The sequence below is a fragment of the Gopherus flavomarginatus genome, chromosome 4, assembly GCF_025201925.1.
Source record: "Gopherus flavomarginatus isolate rGopFla2 chromosome 4, rGopFla2.mat.asm, whole genome shotgun sequence".
Taxonomy (NCBI): Eukaryota; Metazoa; Chordata; order Testudines; family Testudinidae; genus Gopherus; species Gopherus flavomarginatus.
The window spans coordinates 211,452,656-211,464,420 of NC_066620.1; the positions used below are offsets into that span (position 1 = coordinate 211,452,656).

The 11,765-nt window shown below is 46.3% G+C and overlaps 1 protein-coding gene across 2 annotated transcripts; it reads right to left on the reverse strand.

The window, feature by feature from the left end:
• Nucleotides 1-968: 968 nt before the first annotated feature.
• On the reverse strand, nt 969-9,803 carry LOC127048855 (serine/threonine-protein kinase PDIK1L-like). Of its 2 annotated transcripts, none has more exons than XM_050948917.1 (5): nt 9,747-9,803; nt 7,906-8,534; nt 6,482-6,698; nt 3,750-3,996; nt 969-1,086 (listed from the first exon to the last, which is right to left on the reverse strand). In XM_050948917.1, the coding sequence occupies exons 2-4, from the start codon at nt 8,449-8,451 to the stop codon at nt 3,767-3,769; spliced, it is 993 nt and encodes a 330-aa protein (XP_050804874.1). In that variant the 5' UTR covers nt 8,452-8,534; nt 9,747-9,803; the 3' UTR covers nt 969-1,086; nt 3,750-3,766. The 2 variants fall into 2 exon arrangements, with proteins under 2 accessions (XP_050804874.1, XP_050804875.1); XM_050948918.1 differs by lacking the exon at nt 9,747-9,803 and adding an exon at nt 9,549-9,559.
• Nucleotides 9,804-11,765: the final 1,962 nt, after the last annotated feature.

Genomic DNA, 11,765 nt, shown 5'->3' on the forward strand with positions numbered 1-11,765 from the left:
ATTAATTCCAAGCACTGTTCTCCCTCCATAAATGGTGCTGTTGTGACTTCACATCAGTTACCTGCTTCCTCCCCACAAGACCCCCTTCTGAAATAAGGGAACATTGAGAAAAAAGAGGAGCTCTCTTCTATCTTCCTCTGACAATACATTCCTGTCCCATAGTATCAGTTGTGTCCAAAGATACTGTAGCCCATCTTCAAATCACAAATTAAAATAGAGCTGAGGGCAAGAAGAGAATTGGAGGGAAAACCAGGGCTACTTAGTCACCTTCCTGGAACTAAGGGCTTTTAGAAATAGTTAAATATCAATCGCAGAGGTGTTAACTATTTTCAGACAGGAGGGAAATAGGTTGGGTCCCTATTGACCTGCCAATACTCCAGTTCAGTCCTTTTCGTTTCTCATGTCAGACCAGCTGGGACAAAGCTGACACAGCAGACAGCTTCAGTCTCTAAACTACTTACGGTAATAGTGATACATACATTCTAATAACAATTTGGCATATTCAACAGTCTTTGTATTTATTTTAAGAATGCATTTCTGTTAAGCTAAGCAAGAATATTCACAAACTACTGTGATGAAAATATATTCTGTTTCTGCTAGAAAGTTTTTGGATAAACATTAGATTAGATTACACCATGCGACTCTTTCAGCAACAGCCACCATTTAGTTACATGGCCAAGTACCATGGAATGAAGGAATTACATGAAAAGCTCTAATTAAACACTGCACAAGACAATCCTCATCTGCTGTACCAAGGACAGGTCATATTGGAATTGACAGTTTGGAGCATGGCCACCGAGTTGGTACGGTTGGCAGCCTCAGTCACCAACATCCTTCTTCACTATTATACAAGCAAAGGGTCAGTCTGCAATATTCCATTAAAAAATTGGGCAATCTATGTAGGACTTGCATATTAAAATTACTATACAAATAAATAATTGTTCCTTTACATACAACCATTGGGCAAATGGGAAGCAGTCAAGATTTATTCTGACCAGTCTCCCTCAGGGTCAAACCATTAATCCAATGAGAATTCAGAGGTATTGGTCATGATGTCTGTGTGATGGTAACAGTGGAATACAGGACCTGTGGAAGAAGCCAGTGACAATCAAAGACCTCATCACCACACCTTAATTAGACTAGCATTCCAATGAACAAGAACTCTTATTTCAGATTAGCAGGGAGATTCAGTTTCAATTCCAGCCCAGACTAGTGGCAACGGAAATTTTACCATCTGACGTCTAGTTAGTGGTTTGACACTAATTCCTAGGGTAAAACTTTCTACATAGCTAAACCAGCACTGCACTGGTTCAACAGAGAAGTCAAAAATTGAACAAGCATCAAGTGAGCTACCCTGTCTCCTGAGAGGAGACTGCTGAAGCAGGGGACTGAGACAGCCACATGGGGCTTTGTGGGGGAATTTGCACTGCCCCTGCCTGTTGTATCTGCAATTCAGAGAGAGGACTTCAGTCTCCAGATTTACTGTTAAAACACTGCAACCACCATGTGAAACTGATGTTTCTAATCTTCTACAGCAGTGGTTCTCAAACTTTTGTACTAGTGACCCCTTTTACACAGCTAGTCTCGAGTATGACCCCCCCACACCTTATATATTAAAAAAGTGTTTTTAATTTATGTTACATCATTATAAATGCTGGAGGCAAAGCGGGGTTTGGGATGAAAGCTGACAGCTCTCGACCTCCCCATGTAATAATCTCCTGACCCCCCAGTTTGAGAACCCCTGTACAGCATCCTTTATGCTCTTCTACCCCATTAGCTTAAGAATTCACAGTCAAATGACAGTAAACATCTAACACTGATCTGATAGTTAGTGTACTGTTGGGCAGTGCCCAACATCCGTGGTTTTCAAACTTTTTTCCTCATAACTCAGTTGAAGAAAATTGTTGATGTCCGTGACCCATCATAATAGCTTTCGACTAGAGTTTTCATAAAATCATAATGTTGCAATACGTTCCAGCTTACCCCACTTTACATAACTAGCTAGACACTAGCCTTCGTAACCCTATGGTAAGGAGTGTGGGAGGTGGCCCAGGATAGGGCAGAGGGTGGGGTGCAGAGGTGAGGGCTGTCTGGGGGTGAGGGGTTCAGGATGCAGGAGGGGGCCCGGCTGGGGCAGAGGGTTGGGATGCAGGCGGCTGAGGGCTCTGAGGTTGGGCCAGGGATGAGGAGTTTGGGGTGCAGGCAGGCTGCCCCAGAGCTGGGGCCAGAGGACTCCCCTAGCCCTCCCCCTGCCAGAGCTCCAGGGGAAGGGCCTCTCTCCCTCTGCCAGCAGCAGCTGGGGGGGGGGGGGGCGGGGAAGAGAGGGAGAGGCGCATAGCAGCCCTGCAAGCCATAACTTGCTCCCCTCCCCAGTTCCCGCCCACCGCCTACCTTTCTCTTCTTCAGGTCCGTGCTGCGCAGCCCTTTAGAGCTGCTGTGCAGCAACTGTCATTTACAATTTGAATCAGCCAGGCGACCCAGTGCCTGACATTCCGTGACCCAGTCCTGGGTCGCGACCCGTACTTTGAAAAAAAAAACTGCCTTAGACCACAAGTTTCAGGTTGGGGTCACTGCTTTTCAGGCTGATATGAGCTAGAGGTGCCTGAAAGATATTCCCAGCTCCAGGAAGAAAAAAAAAAACAAACTATTTATTAGCAACCCTTATAGACAACTGTGCTTCAGCATGGTGGGTTTGAGAGAGCCCAGAATTCTTCAGCAAGAAAGCTGAGGTTTTCTATCACTGAGGAAAGGATGCAAGAGACCCCTTTAGGGGCAAAAGAAGGTGATTGGTACCAATCTCTATTGCAGCTCATTTCAATTAACATTTCTGCAGTCCACCATGGAGAACAGTCTTATAGCAAACTTAAAAATAGCGGCAACAATTAGAAAATTACAGTGAATTAGTATAATTTGCAACAGAATTAAGTGTTTTGGTCACTATCCTATTAATGGCTTTCTGTTTCCTCATTACAATGTACAAAACATTGACAAAGAATTCCTGAAATTTGTGCTCTACACACTTGAGGTTTTAACAAAGCTGCTACTGTCTATTCTCAAAAACAAAAAAGGTCACAACAACATGCAATGACTAGGGCCAAAATTTTCAAGTGTGAGCACAAAGTCAGACTTAATCAGCAGCATGATTTTCATAGGGACCCAGGAAGGTCACAGGGACAGACACTAGCAGATTCTGTTTCAGGACTGAGGCCTGTTTGTAAGAGCAGTTTGAGGCAGGAACCTCGCCTTTCTCTGCGTACATCACCTTACCAAGTACAACGCGACCCCCAATCTGATAGGGCTCTTGGCACTAACCTAACAGTCAACTTTTCGTTATATAACCTGGCTCCCATTTGTCTAACATGCAAGAGAGTGCCAAACACCACCTTTTAAAAGTGCATCCACACATGGAAAATATGTGGTAACACACAGTAACAAGTGTGTGTGAAACTCATTACAGGTGTTTATTAAGGAGAAACAGGTTAATTTGACACTGGTTTCTTATCTCCATTTCTATTACCTATAAGGGTGCTGAGCAGTTACCACTCATGGGGTCATACAATATACTGAACCCAACATATTGCTCCTATAGAGCAGTTATCCTGACAGCGAAGGGTACAATCAAACTGAAAGAAACCAAGCAATGACTCTAGGGAACTGCTGTTAGATTTAAAGAATTTAGGCCAATCAGGTCAGTATCAAAAACTAGGATTGCAAATTTGAAATGAAATTACTCCAGTACAGACACCAACCTGATCACCACTTGCTGCTATGAACGTTGGCGCTTTTTCCCATATGAGATTCTCCTGATTCGAATTTCTAGTCGGAAGGCATCCAGTCTTTCCTTTGGGTTAAAAGTTAACATGTCATGCAGGAGCCTGCAGAGATCATCTGGCATGGACTTCTTGTTCTTCAGAGGAATCTGCAGTTCCATGTTGGGATTCTCCAGCAGCGCCTCCCCAACAGGAATAAGCCGCTTGCCTTGACAGATGTAGGTTCCTGGGCATAGTTTGTAAAGAGGGAGATGTCAGATTGAGGAAAAGGAGAATCCACACAAGAGTAAGTTCATCCACACCACAGGTCCATCTGACAAGCAACACAGGATTTATTAGTAGATGATCACAGCATGTGAAACCCAACTTCAAAGGCTACTGCCAAGACAAGTGTTGTAAGATACCAGCCACAGAAGAAGAAGTTCAATACCAAAATAGGAACCATCAAGTTTATTACATCCCCATTTCTGCACAAGTGTGCATCAAGCAGAGGGAAACAGAAAGACACTTAAATTTGGCCTGCACAGGACATTGTCAAATGGTTATAGAGATCACATGCAAAGAAAACAACCTGTTGCAAAGAGCTTCCCCTACTCCACTCTGTTTCAATTAATTTTACCGCATCAGTAGAACTGGAAGCTCTAAGGAAGACAGAAGCAAGTTATGTTTGGCTCAGATGACTTAGAAAAAAGTTAACTGAGCAAATAGTGGTTCAGTTATTTAAGTCAAACAACTTTTAATAATAAATGACCGTATGTTCCATTTACCTTTATCCAGACTGCTGGATACAGCTTCTCCTCAGCAAAATTAAGGAACAGAAATGTAAATAAATGCACTGGTCAAAGTGGATTAGCTGGGTTCCAAAGAGACAGCAAAGGAAACTGCTCAGTCAAGCTGCTCTGCCCTCGCAGCAAGCACTGAATAAATGACCGATCTGCATATGGAGGTTAGCCAGGCAAGTCTCTTATCTCAAGCTGGTGGATGGCTATTGAATAAACTTTAATGAAGTCTGTTCATGCCTTGGCCTCAGACCCAGAATATTTCCTGTTTTTCTAGCCAAGAACTAAAACATTTTTTCCTGTTTGGCATTTTGAAAAGGAACGATCTCAGTTCTTAATTCACTATGTTTTGAAAACAAAGCAGCCGCTCAGTAAAAGGAGCCTCTCTCTAAAGGCCTTTATTGTGACTTGAAATTATAACAATATTTAAAAAAAATGTGTACATTATGTATATTGGGCTTCCCTGAGTGAGTTGAAATGCCTCTGATTAGTATGTTCATACAAAAGATTGTCATTCTGTTCTTTCGAGGTGCATTTTCTGTTGCAATATATATTCCTAGAATCACAGACCATCCATCCCTGTAGGATCTTGTTCAGCCAGACAAAACACTAAGGATGACTTAAACATCCCTTCCCGCTTCATAACCTATTTTCTTACATGTCCTTACAATCCTTTGGATGGGTCCTTTGCCTTGTGGGCTTTACATATACCACCACTATCAGCAGGACAAAATGTACCAACTGTAGATCAGCCCATCTTCAAGGAAAGATAGATTTACAGCAAGGGTAACAAGGTAGAGCAGAGGTTCTCAAACTGGGGGGGTGCAGAATGTATTGGGGGGCTGGAGGGCACACATGAGATTTAGGGGAGGGGGAACTTAGTGCACACATTTTACCCCCAGCAATGAACAACTAGCAAAGATGATTCCTCCGGACATATCAGGTTCTAAGATGGCACTGTGCATTTTGATGGATTTCTGCTAAGCTTGCCTAGCATTATACAAATTGCCATTTGTAGGTTAATCCATTTGCACATTTAAGCGTCAGCATGGATCACAACTGCAGTTTTGCTTTTGCTCTTATTACAATGGACCATTGGCTCATTCGTGCCACAGAAAAAAAAAATTCAAGTGAAAAACAGACGCCAAAACTCATTGAAGTGAAGCACCGCTGCTGCATATATTGGTATATGTACTTGTGTGACAGGAGGTGGGCGCAAAAACTACCACAAACACAAAGAAGGGAGGTGCGATCAAGTAAGTTTGAGAACCACTGGTAAAGCAGACATGGCTATAAAGCTGCTGAATCTTGACTGTAGAGTGTGGATATACTGAAAATGTTTCACCAATGGAATTTAACTCTGACTTTCAGCACTTCCTTTGGAATATGTTTGGAGGTTTTGTTTTGGAGTTCTTTGGTTGGTTGGTTTATTAAAGTTCATTGGAGCTAGTCCCATTTCTGCTGATCTCCCAACCTCCTGTCCTCAATGGATGGCCCAAGCCAGGTGACAAGTTTTCTTCTCCTGGCTGTTTATGTCAAACATTTTTGTAAATGAAAAAGCAGAAGAGATCACAAAAGTCTAACAAAGCTTTCAAACAAAAGTAAAGTTAAGATAATATGCTCTGAACATGTTGCTCCTAGGTCTTAAAGACTGGGGAGTCCCGCAAAGGAAGTGTACTCAACATGAGGAAAGGGGTAGGGAGAAAGAGGAAGAGGGCTTTACAGATTTCTGGCAATACCTCTGGTGGAGATGTGGAGAAATGTGGACAGACTCCAGAGGAAGCCATATCCAATACCATGCCAGAAAAAAGGGTGATGATGTGACTATACCTGGGAAAAAGATCCTCAGGGCTTAGAGGATTGCTGGGGATAAGGCAGGAGAATGATCTATAAATTAGGGCTCATTGCTGGCTGTACAGCCATTATTCTCACCAAGCAATTCCTTCTCAGAGTCCCCATCCCTGAAGGTAATCCTCTCTACCATAGCCCAGAAAATGATCCCGAGGGCAAAGATATCAGCTTTGGCAGTATAACGACCTTCCCACACTTCTGGTGCCATGTAGAAGTTTGACCCACAGGCTGACGAGAAGCAATGCTGGTTCACGTTCACTTTCCCCTGGCATATCTTACTCAGGCCAAAGTCTGCTACCTATAGACGAAAACGGGAGAGATTAGGAGGTCACCATCATTACCTATATCATTGTACTGTGCATACAGGCATGAACAGAACAGCAATTGAGCAGGCAGCTACATTGAGTGCTCTGAATTCTATTATATTCACTATTATCTGTATTGAATAACAAAACTTCAGTTTGATTGTCCTTTGGCTGCTCCAAAGGAGAAAGTAATATAGCAGTATTGATCTTGAGGGCCAAGACATGAGTTACCCACAAGGGACAGGCCTACCATCCTGAGTTAACTGCTGGAACTCCCCTGGAATTGGGAGTAAACTGTGAGTTGACTTTCTTGCCACTAAGCTGCTCTTCCCATTGAATTATTCCAGAGAAAGACTTGTTTTCAGTCTGTCACTGTAAGGAAGAGAATTAGTCAGTCTTCATTTTAACCACGAAGACCCATGGCTGGAGCCCAGATGAAGCAAGAGACAAGAAAACCTCTTGCTTCCAAAACAGCAAGTAGTGCTACAGACTACAATATTGGAAGCGTTGTTAAGTGTGTAAGGACTGTAGGTCCACCAATAAGGGAAGGGACGATGCTGTATAAACCCTTGAAGACCTTATTCTCAATATCTTCATGCTTCCTTCCCATATCCCCAAAAGACAAATCTAATCTGTTCCAGAAAGCAGGAACCATAGTAAGGTTAGTTGCAATCAGTTAATCCAGGGTGTATTTAAAACATCCCTCTCTGCGAGCAACTTTATCCTCTATCATTTAGCGTGGCAATTCTCTAGTCCCAGTGTTACCAAGGATAGCCCCAATAGGTCCTGGACCCAACAGTGTGATTGCACTGAAATCACAAGTGCCCTGCTGCTTTCATTGAGAAAATACTCCACAACTGATCAGGAACACAGTGGCTAGGTAGTGGTTTAAAACTGAATTAACCCTAAATTGTTCCTCTTAAAGGAAGGTCTTGCGCATGAAAGATGCTACAGAAATGCTCTCAGGATTCCCCGAAGAGGCCAAAAGGTAATTGACTGCCCCACACCCTCACCAAAATTCTCTTTTGAGACTCATACAAGTGAATTGCCCATCCTTTTCTAAAAGTTTAAAGGGAATGAAACAAATGAGGAAACTGAATATTACAGTGTTATCCAAGTGACCAACTCAGTGCAAGTAATGCAATTGGCATAACACTTCACCCACATATTGAGCAGCAGCAAGAAGGATTCCCCTCTTACCTTTACTACAGGACCTCCAGGGCTATGGGAAATAAGAATATTATCTGACTTCAGGTCTCTGTGCACAATCTGATTTCTGTGCAAGAAAGCAACAGCACTGCTCAGCTGCTGCATGAAGCTATTATTCAGCTGAGAATCTGGAGTGCGAGACAGCAAAAAATCATTCATGTTTCCACCATCACAGAACTCCATCACAAACCACACAAAACAGGCAGACTTGGGGTCCATGCATCTCCGCCCTTTCAGACAGGTCTCAATCAGCAGCAGATGACTGTCCGATTTCCTGTACTGGCGGCTGATTGGCTGAAAGACTTGGCCACTCTGCAAGACACACTCTTCTAACTGGATCACATTCTCATGTTGGCTCTGAACACTTTGCAGGGCCCAAAACTCTTGCAAAGCCAGTTCCACATTTTCAGGTACATTACACTGCATCCTTTTCACTGCCACTTTGTTTCTGGTTTGACTGACAACAGCCTCATAAACTACCCCATAGCTCCCTCGGCCCACTTCCCGTACAATGCTGTACTTAGCTTCTGTAGCCATATCTTTTTGTGGCCCAATGGGCAACAGATAAAAACAGTCTTTGAAGTCATAACAATCCTCAGACTTTCACCTGCAACAAAATCCTGAAAGAGAAAAAGACAAGGAAAGTTTGGTAAACATTTGACAGCTCACCCACAATGCTTCATGTGCTTCTATTTGATCCTTGAGTTTAGTGGTCTATATTTTACTGTGTGTTGCTTGGAACATAGAAACTTGTTGCAACAGTGGGATTTTAAGAAAGAACTCGAGCATGGACACATCTTTCAAGAATCACTGTTCAGCACAGTCCTGCTGCACAGTTTGCTACAACCACACTGCAAAATGGCACTGCGCAGAACTAAACTGCTGCATTAACAGTGCACACAATTAACAATGTTTGGTAAAGAGAAAGTTGACCTTCCCAGTGCAGAGTGCATCCCCCAAGTAGGGGTGAAACAGAGGAAGACATCACCTGAGCAGCAGCTTCTACGCAAAGCTGGTTTGCCAACACCGCTTCTCCAAAGGTGCTGAACAGCCCCACCAGCCCCGGCACCCACTCCCCACATCTGCAGTCCCAAATCCCACTCCCTCACTGACTAACCACGTGCACCCACTGTATTGTCACCGCAATGCCAACTATCCCCCCCCGCACAACATTGTCCTGACTCCCAACCCCAGAACCCAGCCCCTGAAGTCCCCCCATCCCTCTTTCTTCCAACCCCCCAGCCCCTCATCACCTTCCCACAGTCCAGCCATCACATCCCAGTCTGCACTAATCCGTCCCCCTCCCCCCATGGCCCAGCCATCGCCACAGCCTGCCCCGCCCCCTGCCACGGCCCAGCCATCACCACATCCTACCTCCTCCCCCAAGACCCTCCCCCTCCTCCCCATGGCCCAGCCATCACCACAGCCTGCCCTGCCCCCCACCCCCCGGCCCAGCCACCGGCCCAGCCCGCCCCCCCGTGGCCCAGCCACCACCACAGCCTGCCCCGCCCCCCCCCGCGGCCCAGCCACCGGCCCAGCCCGCCCCCCCGTGGCCCAGCCACCACCACAGCCTGCCCCGCCCCCCCCCCGCGGCCCAGCCATCAACCCCCTCCGCGTTCTGCCCCCTCACTCACCAACGGCCCGGCCCGGCCCAGCCCCGCCGCAGCAGCGCCCCAGCCCGGGCCACCATCCCCGCCTCCGGCGCACTGGCCCGAAGGCTGCTCAGGGCCCCGGCCTCGCGGAGCGGTGGGCCCCGGGGTCCTCCCCGCTCCGCGCCTCCATGGCTCCCCTCAGCCCGGGGAAAGACGCGGCTCTGCCGCGCGCTGACCTACCCGGCCGCTCCGCTCCGCGCCGCACTTCCCGCCACGGCCACGCGGCACAGCCCATTGGCCAGCGCCAGCCAACCAGCGAGGAGGGGCTGGAGCCTCGGGCGCACACACACCAACCAGCAGCCGGAGGGGTGGAGCCGCAGCCACGCCCCCGCCAGCCAGCGAACACTTGGGCTCGCCCCGTGAGCGTGGTCACTCACTGCGCAGCCCCGCCTCTACTGCGCATGCGCTCTGAAGACCGACTGGGAGGCGTGCGGAAGAGCGGGTGGCAAAGAGACTCCAAACCCCAGCATCCCTTGCGCACAAATCAGCCCTGACGGCTCATAGCTAGGACCAATGCATGCTGGGAATCGTGGTCTCAACAAACTACACAGGCCTGCGGCTAGGGTCAAGGGAGCGCATTGCAGTCTGGGGCCTGAAGTCTCTGCAGACCACCACCCATGTCATGTGCAGTTGGGGCATTGGTGGGCTGGAAGCTGCCAAAAGCCTCCTCCCCATCCCAGGGCTGACCACTGTCTGCACCCTATAGGGCACCCTCACACTGGGACCTGGGAAATTTCCCAAAATCTGGGCATTTGTGAGTAAAACGTTTTGAGTGAAAATTCCCAGTTTTGGGAAATTCCCCAGGATATAGAAGCACTGTAAAAAACTTTATCTGAGAATTTTTCACCAGATTTGGGAAATGTTTAGCGCTAGGTTGGGAAAAGTTGGCATCACGATATAGAAGCATTGGACCTGCCTCTTCCCCAGCCACTCAATGAAACAACAGCAAAGAATCCTGTGGCACCTTATAGACTAACATGTTTTGGAGCATGAGCTTTCGTGGGTGAATACATGCATCTGACGAAGTGGGTATTCACCCACGAAAGCTCATGCTCCAAAACGTCTGTTAGTCTATAAGGTGCCACAGGATTCTTTGCTGCTTTTACAGATCCAGACTAACACGGCTACCCCTATGATCAATGAAACAACACACACACACACTCCCCACCCCCCCAGGCCACCTTGTACCCTGGAATTCCCAAACCACTCAACTGCTGCTGTGACCCATCATCTTGTCCTCTTCCCACCCACCCTCAAAGCTCTGCCCTACCCTGATTTGTCTTCCTCCCCAGTTTCAGAGCTTCTGCACTCAACAACTCAGCTCCGGCTGGCCTCCCTGCTCCCCATACTCAGTTGCCCTGCTCTACCCAACGCACCCAAGCCCTTCATGTCCTTCTCCTGCTCTCTTCCATGACCTCTTCATGCCTCCACAATATACTCCTTCAATTCCCTTCTTACAAGGCCCCTTCCCTGCCAGTCTCATATAGCCCAGGCCTCCCATCAACCAAGGATTCATATGTCCATCCTATTATAGCGAAAAAGCATGGCCCTCACAAAACCTATGTCATAATTTACTGCTTGTTCACACGACTTTCATAGCTCCCTTCCCTACATTCCTGTGTTGTAAGATTGTAAGATCTTCATGTCCAGGATCATAGTGCTTTTGACATCATGTTTTAATTTGTCTGAGGGTATCCCCTGTAAACAGTAAATTTGCAACCATGAAATTATTCTATTCAGAGATAATCAATTTTACTGATGATATTGAGAACCTCAACTAACAGCCAGCATTTCTCCAAGATCTTGCTACCTACACATTAATTTAAATAGAACTTGTAAAACTATATCTAATAATACCATTTGGTGACTCCCAATAATATTACTAGGCCTATGTCTTTTTTCATGTCTGTAAAACGCTTAGGACTAGATACACAAAGGGATTTAGGTGCCTAACTGCAACTTTAGGTATCTGAATCCAAAACATAGAATTTCAGAACCTCTGCTCAGCTGCCACCTGTAGGCACTTAAATTTCTGACACTGCATATGTACAAAGCCAAAGTTGTTTGGTGCCTAGCCCACACCTCAACCCCAGTGGGGTCCTCAATCTAGGCGTTTGCTGTAGGTGTTCTCACAGGCTGCCTTCGAACATGAATGCTGAATTGATCCCTGCACAAAATGTGGTAGTGTCTCTCTTATAC

Excerpts from the sequence above, each read along its gene's own strand:
- LOC127048855 (XM_050948917.1), bottom strand. The coding sequence starts at position 8,451 with ATGGCTACAGAAGCTAAGTACAGCATTGTACGGGAAGTGGGCCGAGGG. Across the intron at positions 6,699-7,905 it reads CTGGAGGTCCTGTAGTAAAG|GTAGCAGACTTTGGCCTGAG; the intron begins GTAAGAGGGGAA and ends TTTCGTCTATAG. Across the intron at positions 3,997-6,481 it reads CTCTGAGAAGGAATTGCTTG|GAACCTACATCTGTCAAGGC; the intron begins GTGAGAATAATG and ends AACTATGCCCAG.